At 44.7% G+C, this 10,717-nt stretch overlaps 2 protein-coding genes across 4 annotated transcripts; one reads left to right on the top strand and one right to left on the bottom strand.

The window, feature by feature from the left end:
- The first annotated feature begins 619 nt into the window (after positions 1-619).
- LOC101770874 (uncharacterized protein At4g22758) lies at positions 620-1,825 on the top strand. The gene is made up of 2 exons (XM_012843291.2): positions 620-1,439; positions 1,539-1,825. Exons 1-2 carry the CDS (start codon positions 956-958, stop codon positions 1,733-1,735), a joined length of 681 nt encoding a protein of 226 aa, XP_012698745.1. The 5' UTR covers positions 620-955; the 3' UTR covers positions 1,736-1,825.
- Positions 1,826-2,155: 330 nt separating this feature from the next.
- On the bottom strand, positions 2,156-9,726 carry LOC101771260 (DNA repair protein RAD5A). Of its 3 annotated transcripts, XM_004952563.3 has the most exons (20): positions 9,038-9,722; positions 8,822-8,955; positions 8,581-8,716; positions 8,140-8,193; positions 7,920-8,066; positions 7,680-7,831; positions 7,507-7,591; positions 7,138-7,395; positions 6,813-6,959; positions 6,183-6,338; positions 5,954-6,021; positions 5,222-5,344; positions 4,894-4,993; positions 4,715-4,827; positions 4,281-4,553; positions 3,981-4,181; positions 3,741-3,834; positions 3,563-3,634; positions 2,584-2,682; positions 2,156-2,480 (listed from the first exon to the last, which is right to left on the bottom strand). In XM_004952563.3, the coding sequence occupies exons 1-20, from the start codon at positions 9,581-9,583 to the stop codon at positions 2,358-2,360; spliced, it is 3,081 nt and encodes a 1,026-aa protein (XP_004952620.1). In that variant the 5' UTR covers positions 9,584-9,722; the 3' UTR covers positions 2,156-2,357. The 3 variants fall into 3 exon arrangements, with proteins under 3 accessions (XP_004952620.1, XP_022685544.1, XP_022685549.1); XM_022829809.1 differs by lacking the exons at positions 2,156-2,480; positions 2,584-2,682; positions 3,563-3,634; positions 3,741-3,834 and having other exon boundaries at positions 3,977-4,181; positions 9,038-9,724; XM_022829814.1 differs by lacking the exons at positions 2,156-2,480; positions 2,584-2,682; positions 3,563-3,634; positions 3,741-3,834 and having other exon boundaries at positions 4,040-4,181; positions 4,285-4,553; positions 9,038-9,726.
- Positions 9,727-10,717: the final 991 nt, after the last annotated feature.

The following is a 10,717-nucleotide window of genomic DNA, read 5'->3' as shown; positions in this document are numbered from 1 at the left end:
TTCTCCCTCCGCTCCACCCTACCCCACCCCACCCGACCTCGTCAATCTCCCGACTCCCGGGCTGTGTTGCGTGACAAAACGCCTAAAACCAACCGACCTTTTTGCTGCCCCAATGGCCTAGCGCCAATCCCAAATTTCCAATCACATCAGTTCACTGCTGCTGGAGAAGCCTCGGCAGACGAGGGCAGCGGACGAGCGGCGCCTAGCGCGTCAGTGGCGGTCGAATAGAATGGGATGGAAGTCATGGCCCATGGGACAGGGAGCGGGTCCCCCGTTTTCTTTACCACAAGCCGATTAGCCCCGGCCTAGCATAAGACAAGGCCACGAGTTCCCGCCAATTTCAAACCTCTCTCTACGATCAGCCAGTGAACACCAGCCACGACGATCGAGGTGCCATCTTTCTGCCGCTTCTTTTCCACAATAGAACGTGAGTATTGCCAAAGGGAACAAAAATGATGAGATTATTGTTGGGCTCCGATCGCCCGCCCACGTGACAGCGACCTACTAGCTCCGATGTGTCGAACGAGCAAGCACTAGCAGTGTGCTGCGCCAGGACTTTCGCCGTGTCGGACGGATCGATCAAGCGGCGTGCGATGGCAGCCTCTCGCCGTCTTACTTAAATCAGAGCCGCCGGGGCTGCACGCCTCACACTTGGCACCGTACGAGCCGAATGTTTTCCCCTCCCAAAGAATCCAAACCAATCACCTCGAGGATCCACCGCCAATGATCAGATCTTGCTCGTGTCTGTGTGTATATGTATAAGCTCCGGCCCCAGTCCACCTTCATCCTCCTGTCCCTGCAAGGCTGCAGAGCTCGGTAGTAGCAAGTGACCTGAGGCGCAGCTTCTCTTCGAGCATCCACAGATCATCCAGCCACCCGCTGCCTGCTCTGTTGAAGCCGATCGCTTCTGAATTCTGATCCCACGCCGCTCCGGTCTGGGAAGAAAGAAAGAACGATGCCTCCTCTTGCGCCGCTGGTGGATCAGAAGGCCGGGCCGAGGCAGCGGCACCCGGGGATACTGCCGGCGCTGGCGCAGCGGTCGGCGTCGTTCCACGGCCTCGGCGCGGCCGAGCAACAACAGCATCAGCGCGACGATCTGCTGAGGCAGCGGCCCCGGACGCACCCGGACCTGCTCGCCGGCGTCAGGGACCGGAGCTTCCGGCGAACCGGCACGGGCCGCGGCGGCGACGCTGCTGCTGCGGCTCGTGTCCCGTGGGCAGGGGCCGGCGGGAGGGCGGTGGCGCCGAGCAAGGTGCTGGTGACCGTGGCCGTGCAGCGGAGCATGTGGCCGCTGCACGTGATGGCGCGCGCCGAGTGGCGCGTCGCCGACCTGGTCGCCGCCGCGGTGGGGCTCTACGTCAGGGACGGCCGCCGCCCGCTGCTGCCGTCCGGCGACCCGTCGGCGTTCGGGCTCCACTACTCCCAGTTCAGCCTGCAAGGTACGTGTCTACGACGCCTCTGCTGCGCTCCTCGTTAATCCTCAAGCTAGTCCTATCCTATCCATTGACATGGCTCATGCCTGTTTTGAGAACGAACAGGCTTGGACCCGGACGAGAAAGTCGTGGAGCTGGGGAGCAGGAGCTTCTTCCTCTACCCCAGGGCTGCGGCGGCAGCCGCGGCTTCCTCGTTTAGTTATCCATCAACTGAAGCCAGCAAGACCATGGCCACCCCTGCGGAGAGGCCAAACATGCTACCACCATGTCTTGGCTTCATGCACTTCTGGCCGCTGTTGTAGCGTAGTCTTGGATCGGCAGACAGCACCTGTAAACTGTAATCTACCTACATAGATTCATAGATTCATAGATTGTATAGTTGTGCTTGGTCAGCTCATGGGCGTGCATATCACTATCTTCAGTGGTTGCTTGGACGCAAATGTTAGTCAGGAACCCGTGTTTCTTCTATTTTCTTAAAAAACTTTCTCAGTTTCAAGTAGGGGCCTTCTCCTTATCCTATTGGTATTAGAATAGCCTCTTGCACCTGTAGCCTGTAGGTGTCGGCATTTGAAACCAAGTGGGGGGAATCATTTAAGTTCTGTAAGGTTATCTTGGTAGGAGCACGTCATCTTCCATGTTTCTTTCGGTTGCTGTCCCACTCAGTGAAGCGTCTTGGACTCTCGACAGCCATTAATCATGCTCATTATATGTGCACCATTCCAGAAAAAAAAATGCAATCTTTCTTCTGCCAACTCTCAAGTTTTGTTCATGATACATACAAAATTATGTGTACAACAATAGCTAAACGCCGGAAGATTGAAGATGGCAGCAGCAATCGGAATTCTTGCACTCGCTTTGCCTTCCTCTTTCTGCTTTTACAAAAATAATGCTCACCATCAGATCTCAACAGCCCTTTTGTTTGTCTCAAGAGAAAAGCATCTTCAGTTCTTCTATACGTGCCGTGCGGACTTCTTGATCTGTTAAGGCTCCTGAAATCATTCGCTGCTTACGCGCCTGCACGGCTTCCATTCGTTCTTCGACAGTGCCCTGAGTTGATTGCATCACATCAAAATAAATACATAATGATAATAGGAGACCATATGATAATATCCAACCTGGACTATGATGAGATTTTGAAAAAAAAAAGTACCTTCACAATGAATCTTTTGATAGAAACAGTCTTTGTTTGACCAATTCGATGGATGCGCATGACAGCTTGTTCCTCAACAGCAGGATTCCACCAAGGGTCCTGAAGCAAACATCATTAATAATACTCACAAGACGCTCATAGAACATGTAAACACAGACAAAAATCACAGTATCACTTCAGCATAAAAATACTAGATGTTCCAGCACACTATATTATTGTATAGACAAGCTATATTACTATGGGCGGGTGCAAGTACGGATGCAACTTCACCACCGGACTGCTGCAAAAGTTTCACCTTATGCTTAGATTAACACAACTCATTCCCTATTGTAGTCATATATATTTACAATGTTCAATCAGAGAAACAGATATATATCAACCCATCAGAGAGTGTTGAGGATTGCTCAAGTCTTGAGAACAAGAAGCGATTTAGAGAACAAACGTATTTAAGGCATGTTTGTTCCTAGCTGCATGTCACCACAATCAAAAAATTCACCACATCAGGTGTCTCTTAGATCATCATCACAAAAGTAGCAATATTCATTTTCTACATGCCAGGTCCCATGCACTAATGAACATGTGGCAAGATTATCTTTGCTTGCTAGAGTGTGGTGTTGATTTTGATCGCAGTTTGGCATATAAAGGGCACACATTGGCTACCTTAATATATGTTCCATTCAAACAAATTTTATGGCATGGGCTGGTGTGTGGTTTAGCAAGGCCTCTCACGATGCAATGTATGCATGACACTGCTACCAGCCCAGCATATTGACATATGTTGTGTAGGTTCAGCTTTGATAAACCAAACATAATTACAATGAAATTATTTCCCTTTATATGGTTAATTTGGTGATGATTGTCTAATATTAACAGTGAAGATTGGAGGCTGACAGACAGCAAAACTAAGGAACTCAGTGTGCCTTCTAGTTCAAAAATGATATTGTTTCGAAACTTTGCAAAAAGGTTAATGGAAATATACCATGACAAACGCATTAGATGCAGCAGTAAGGTTGATACCAACACCACCAGCCTTCAGAGACATAAGCAGAACCTGCATAGATCAAATGGAGTGACGTCCTAACATTTTTAACATCAGCTCTTTTAATTTAGGATGACACTAGTCTAGAAAGGAGTGATTTGAGCAACAGAAGGGATACCAAAATGCCTCTGTCCTCAGAGAACTCCTTGATTACTTTCTCTCTTTGCTGAAGATTCAACGTCCCATCCAGCCTAGCAAATGAGATGTTATTCCTGCCATGCAAAAACTCAACGATTAGTTGGTAATGTTAGTTTGGCAGAAAAAAAGATCTTACAGGTGGTGGCATGAAAAAAGCATAACATCCAAATATTGGCCTATGCAAACTTGATATTGATTCATAGAACCGAACACCATTTACCTAGAAAGAGGAATTTGCAACAGATCTAAAAATGCAGTCCACTGGCTAAACACGATACTCTTGGCACCTGAACTGCGAAGAACTTCCAACTCCTGCAGTAGAGCAGATATCTTGGAAGATTCAACCCAGTTTTTATCAACATCAACTTGAAAGCGGCTATCAGTTGGAGCAGTTATAAGATCTTGCTTGCTCATCGACTTCCTGCAATAGTATGATTAAAGTGAAGGACATGACAACATGGAAAAATGCATAGGCAAGAAAAATGTGTCAGAGACAGAAGAAGAGTGAAACATTGAATACCTACAGACAGGGCAAAGACCTGCTGTTGCACTCTGCCAACTAGATAAGAGACACTCTCGGCACAAACGGTGAGCACAGGGAGTTAATACAGCATCCTCAAAGGCTTCCAGGCAAATAGGACACTCCCCTTCACCTTTTTGCAATTCTTGGACAACCTCTTCGATGTAAGCTCTAGAGGGAAGGCAAGAATCCCCATTAACAGGACCATTACCACCACGCAGGAAACGCTTTGCAAGCTTGTTTAGGTCTGCAAACTCCTGTGTATCCCCACGACTGGCAACAAAAAAGCTCCCTCAACAAGGTTATCAATGACAAAACTTGAAATATCATGTCCAATTTTTAAAAGCTATTGCCCTTCATGTAACAATATATGAACCCAAATTTCAGGTACCAGAACAACCTACTATTCAACATAGCATTGCATGTAAACAAACCTCATAACAAGGAATGGATGGTCACAGCATTGACGAAGGCGCAAAAGTAACTCCAGAATTGAAGCATAGTTGTGCAGAACCTTTCCTTGCTCCACAAATTGATCAAATTTTACCTATAAACAACACAAGGCAATTAATTTATCTCTGAATGAACACGCTAATCAGTTGAAGTGCATTACCTTAGATCTCCGAAACAGAGCTTCATAGAAATCCTTCTCAGCCTCTGATAAATCACAATATTTTACTTCAATATTTGCAGGGGGTAAATTAAGGATTGGTCTGCACAAAAGCATGCATACAAGTCACGTGCCAAAAAGATTGTTCATATGCAAAGGAGAAAGTGCACCAAAGTTCATATGCAAAGGTGAAAGTGGTTTAATAGAGTGCAGGCTTTTCAAGTGCACACAGCCTGCTTGTATTTCTTCTTCTGAGTAGTTTAATAAAGGTCCTCTACCTCACAAAGGAGGGTAGAAAGATAAAATGCATCATAACCAAAGTTGAATGTACCTGCCCTCCTTGTCTGTGCTATTTTTAGTCCTTCTCAACATAATTGGCTTCAAAATGGACTGCACTAGCTTTAATCCTCTTTCATCACCTTCTTCATATGGTTTTTGTACAAGTTTATTCCACCTAAACAGAAGACAATCGAAAGTTATAGAAACCAGTTAACCATCAAAATCTGTTATAAGGTAAGAAGAACATAGCCAGACTCCAACAGCAAGACTAATTAACATACTTGATGTGAACAAAATAGAATATCAAGATTCGCGGAACAATAGTCGATTGTATAACCAGGTTCGCAGTTCCCGTTTTCAAGAAAAACAAGAATGTGGTTTGCATCTTGCAGTAATATCATCTTACATCTTGCAGTAATATCATCTTACAGCTAACAGATAAGTTTCTCAAGTCTCGTAGAACAGAAAACTTGGATGCAGACACTACAAAACAGCGCTGGAGGAATCTACCGTGTAATGTAGTGAGAAAATTTCTAACTGGTTCCTATTTAAGATTTATCTCTTCCAGTTTGGCTCCCTTAATATAATTTTCTTAGTTCTCTGCCACTACTATGAAACAAGTAAATCATCTACACAACCTAAAAAAGCTGCCGTTATGTGTACAATAAATAGAGAATGGTAAATAATGTCAAAACAACCCATAATGAATTTTCAACGGCCCAATTAATTTATAGTTGCCACGTTTAACAAGACCAGTCAATGAAAACGAATGAATGTCACTTACAAAGCCCAGTTCCTCCATGGTTCAACTCTCAGAAACCGGAAAAGGCTGTATAAATCCTCCAGATTGTTCTGCCAGTAAAGTGAAATTCATAAAATTTTAATGCATAAGCACATAATATGCAAATACATGCATGGAAACAAGAAGTATAATTTGCCTGCTCCATCATCCAGCATTAGGGTTAAACATGATCTGTTCACTGAATTCTAACAAAGACCCTACATATCCTCACCTGAATTGGTGTACCAGTGAGACACCAGCGCCGATCAGCAGTCAGAGCAGCCGCAGCTAGGGATATCAAACTTTTAGAAGATTTTATCATGTGTGCTTCATCAAGCACAATTCTGAACCAATGTATCGAGTACAAAGCCCCATTTTCCGTTGAACCCTACCCAAGCATATATCAAAAGTTAAGTCATGAATCAGATTGCAAAATCAACTAAAGATTAATAGCTTAGCCCCAGCGAAGTCCCCCATCATTACGTGCCCACCTTAGTCAATGTGCTTATCTTCTTTATACTTCCCCTCATACATGAGCCAAATTTAAGCAAGCCACTTATATTAAACGAGATTGCATAAGTATAATGAAATGTATACTCATGGCGAGGACAAAAAACAAACAAAAAGGTAATGCAGTATCTGTATTACTTTGAATTATTTCTTTTTAAAAAGAGGATACAAGTAAAATGTCAAAGATGCCAAATCCAGGGGCTATAGAGGTAGAAGTAAGCAAATGACCAGTCAGATCTCATGGGCTGGTGCTATCTAGGTTATCTTACAACAAATGAAAATATTTACAGAAGCTTGAGCATATTAAGAGTAAATTGAAATTAGGTACATGCTATGAGATCTCAGAGCTTACATCGATTGAAAATTCTGATGACACAACACCGTATGTAGTCAGGACAATATCACTCTGACCAATAAAGCTTGCTTCCTTTGGCCTGTTTTGTCCATAATAAACGTATACATTCACAGCGCCTGGCTTAGTATGAGCTTCTATCTCTGCCTATTATTCACAGTATCAGTTCTAGCATTCAAAATTAGTTGGAGTACATTTATAAATAAAATTGGTAAAGCAAGTCAAATTATGATCTCTTATCTTTTACTTCTCTGCAGGCAGCAAAATGAACATACATATAGCATAGCATAGACAATGGTGTGATGATGCCACTATTGGACTATACCTTCCACTGACTAATAAGTGTCATCGGGCAGATAATTAGATTGCCACCTCCAATAAGTGGGCCCTTAGGTGTCTTATGCTTGCTAAAAGAAAAAGGGTTAGCAAGCTTCTTCACAGCATCTTGCGATTCACCCAACCCACTGGCTTCTACAGAGATCCGTGCAGTATTCTGAGTTGTGATGCATCCTTTGTTAGAATCGGAAAGAAGAACAGCTATTGTCATAATAGTCTTCCCCAGTCCCATTGCATCTGCCAGAATCTTAAAATTTACCCAGTCAGTTAATAAAATGGATCGTCAATTTCAACCAGAAACTATAACTATCAATAGAATGGTAAAGACAAATGTGTGAAATGTTAAGAATATCCTTACCCCTCCTCTGGAAAGTTGTAATGTGCTAGGAAATTCAGTTGTAGCATCACCTGAAAATACATTCAAGTACAAAACTAGCTCCCTCCTAAAATAAATGCAGTAAAATGTGAAATGTTAATGTTCAACTATTGCTACCATGATCATAAGAAACGGCTCATACAACACATACATACTTGTCCTCAAGTCTGTATGCTTCCCAACAAGGGTGAAGGGTTGTAGCTGCATCCTGGGAAGAACTGCCTTTCTCAAGCTGCAGCATCCAATGAAGGGCCTGCTTTTGATAAGGGCGTAGATCACACAGCAGAGAATCAGGGGGATCCTTTTCCTACAAATACAAATTCAGAGTGCTACTAAAGTCAAGACAAGATCAAATGGTTGCTGACACTCTGAAGAACAATGTGTTATTCAATTACCTCCAGTGCAGAGCTGTCTGAGATCCCAATTATACCATCCAAATCTGAATCTGAAACAGTTTCTTCACCATGATCATCTTCATTTCCAGTAGAAGATAATCTCAAATTCTCGGATCTCAACTTTGTGGCAGGTGCTCCAATACTGCTCTGTTCAGGCAGATGAATGGCCAATATTTATTATGTTGATTGCATTGTAATGTATGAAGTACTAAACTATTACCTTTGTTTCAATTGGTCGCTTCCTGGAATAAAGATCTTCTGGAGTAAATGCAGCCTGATTTGAATTTTTGTAGAATCAAATAAATCAGATGGTACTAACATGCTGATTCTGGTGAAAGAGCAATACTCATAATTGTCATGGACTCATTTCTTTTACTGTCTCTATACCATCCTTCACATTCCAAAATCATGTGCATACAATGTTGGGTAAAGATTTAAATGGTTTTCATACTTTTTAGTTCTTTGCTTTCAGTGTGTATCAATGAACATGTTTCAAAAGTATTTATCAAGGACAATTTCAGGATACCAAAGAGCTCCTAAGTACAAATTTTTCAGGTGCATATTTATCCATGATGGTTTCACCTGTACCAAGAGCTTTGAATTGATGACTTTTGTAGTGCATTTGCAATAATGATAAAACGAACAAGAGCAAACAGCTCACCTTTTTAAAAGGAGCAAGCCCAATCAATTTGAAAAGTGCAGGTAGGGGGTAAAATGTGGAGTCCTCTGGAGCAACCCGAGCTGCCTTGGGCAACGATTGCTTTTGATCACGAAACATTGAGCTGTTGATATATACACTGCAAAGTACAAACCAAACTCAAGATGGTGTAGGTCGTCAAACAATAGAAACCCTCAACTGCATATAAATGGGATGGAGTTAACGCTAGCTGCAATTCATATACCTCACTGACAAGAGGACAGTGTCCATAATGCTAAGCGCCTCGGGAGCTGATTTGCAGGAGCCCTGGACTTTTATCTTGTTCTCCTTGAGTAGGGGAAGCAGGCACCGCGCCCACTCGTTGGGGATGCGACCAACCTAAACAGCAACAAATCATTTACACCCGACGGTGGTGCGATGCAGTGTCAAGAATTAAGGTGGGCAGCAGTGATGAATGTACCTCCCCGTGGTTCGGGGTGGAGAAGCGCATGATCTCGGAGGAGCAGGAAGCGAGGGAGGGGCGGCCGGAACGGCTCTTCCCCGCGGCGGAGGCGGCCGCCGCGGCGTTGGGGAAGGAGAAGGTGACCGCATCCCCGGGGGCAATCCTCCTGCCCTTGCAGGTGGACAGCCCTGCCATCTCGGCGCTCCCAACCAGCCACCAGTTCTCGCCGGTGGCGGCGCCAGCGCCATTGGTTGTCGCCGGCACAGGCGCTGCCTTAGGTTTCTCTGCCGTGGGCTTGGGCCGGGCAGGGGCTTTGCTTGGTGGGGTTGACTCGGCGAGGGTTTTGGCGGGCTTCCCCGGCGGAGGCGACGGCGACGGCGACGGCGTCGGCGGGAGAGGAGGCGGGGGCGGCTTGTGGTCGAAGTCGAGGAGGATGTTGATGGCCTTGGTGGGGTCGTCGGCGGCCATATGGAGCGCGCGGATGATGTCCATCTCCGGCATGCCGTCGCCGAGCACAGCGCGCACCATGGCCACCTGCTCCTCCCGATCCCTCTCCTTCCCCATCCCCCCAGCGAGGCGGCGGCGGCTAAGGCTGCGGCTACGGCTCTGGCTCTGATTGCGCCCGGCCCGCGAAATTTTTCCCCCAAACTGAGTCTCGCTTTGCGCCGCCGCCTATAGATTTCGCGGGAAGCTGCAGGGCTGGACCGAGTTGCCCTCGCTGCTCTGTGGGGCTGGGGGGGGTTCTGTGAAAAAAGAATGCTCGTGTGTGAATTCTGAAAAAAGATACAGAACTTGCCCATAGTTCCATTGGAATTATGAATCCTTGCTCTTGCCTAGAACTGGTAAGCAACTTTTTGTAACCAGCCAAGAATGAAGAAATTTGGTATGAGGTGGCCCAAATTAGGTCATAAGTCAAAACAAAAACACACATTACATGATTACAAAGGGTCCTTAGGGCATGCTTGCAACGTAAGAACTCATGTCAATCAGGAAGAAAAATTCACACAGGAGACGGGCCCCATCAGGCCGATAGACCGGGGGCCTTCCATAACGTCAGATCCGACGACTATCTGATTTATGAACAAATTCAGAATTTTGACGCACATCCAAAACACCCATTCTACAGAATAAAATCGATGCAGCAGCTTGAATAAGAATCATCCATGTCTATCAGAAGTGCAAAAGATCCAGATGAGTTGTTTCTGCAGTAGAAACTGCTGCCAACAATTATTAAATGCCGTAGTTCATCACTACTTCCTGATTTGGGCATCCATTTGCCATTTCATATACAACCCCCACTTAATTTGCAAAACTTGCTCCCTCCAACCCAAAAAAAAAAATGAAGTTATAGTGGAATAGGCTTCCATCAGAGAATGAGAAACAAAATCATGGGGGTTTCTCTGCATGGACCATTTCTTTTTCTTGGATTGAAACATTACATTTCTTCACTCGATTTTTCTTCAGTTTTCTTTTAATCTACGAAACATCCATGTCCAGTGGCAGCAGATCTGACTTGTTTTGTAAAAAGCTATCCTTTCTCAGCGTGAGAGATTAATAACATGTTTGTTCACTAGAGTACGAATTCTAGAAAACCCGTATTTCCTTGGCCATTCACACTAACAAAGTAAAAAAGTAATAAAATAGCAAGTGTTGATGAGTTCTTTTTGCGATTTAATAATAATCCTTACATTACTCTCT

This window comes from Setaria italica, chromosome I (genome assembly GCF_000263155.2).
Source record: "Setaria italica strain Yugu1 chromosome I, Setaria_italica_v2.0, whole genome shotgun sequence".
In the NCBI taxonomy this organism is placed as follows: domain Eukaryota; kingdom Viridiplantae; phylum Streptophyta; class Magnoliopsida; order Poales; family Poaceae; genus Setaria; species Setaria italica.
Note: the sequence above shows the minus strand (reverse complement) of the source record. Positions and strands in the feature narration are given on the sequence as shown.

Coding starts and splice junctions, on each gene's coding strand:
- LOC101770874 (XM_012843291.2), top strand. CDS start 956: ATGCCTCCTCTTGCGCCGCTGGTGGATCAGAAGGCCGGGCCGAGGCAG. Junction 1,440..1,538: donor CTCCCAGTTCAGCCTGCAAG/GTACGTGTCTAC, acceptor GAGAACGAACAG/GCTTGGACCCGGACGAGAAA.
- LOC101771260 (XM_004952563.3), bottom strand. CDS start 9,583: ATGGGGAAGGAGAGGGATCGGGAGGAGCAGGTGGCCATGGTGCGCGCT. Junction 8,194..8,580: donor GGCTTGCTCCTTTTAAAAAG/GTGAGCTGTTTG, acceptor AATTCAAATCAG/GCTGCATTTACTCCAGAAGA. Junction 7,396..7,506: donor TACAACTTTCCAGAGGAGGG/GTAAGGATATTC, acceptor GTAAATTTTAAG/ATTCTGGCAGATGCAATGGG.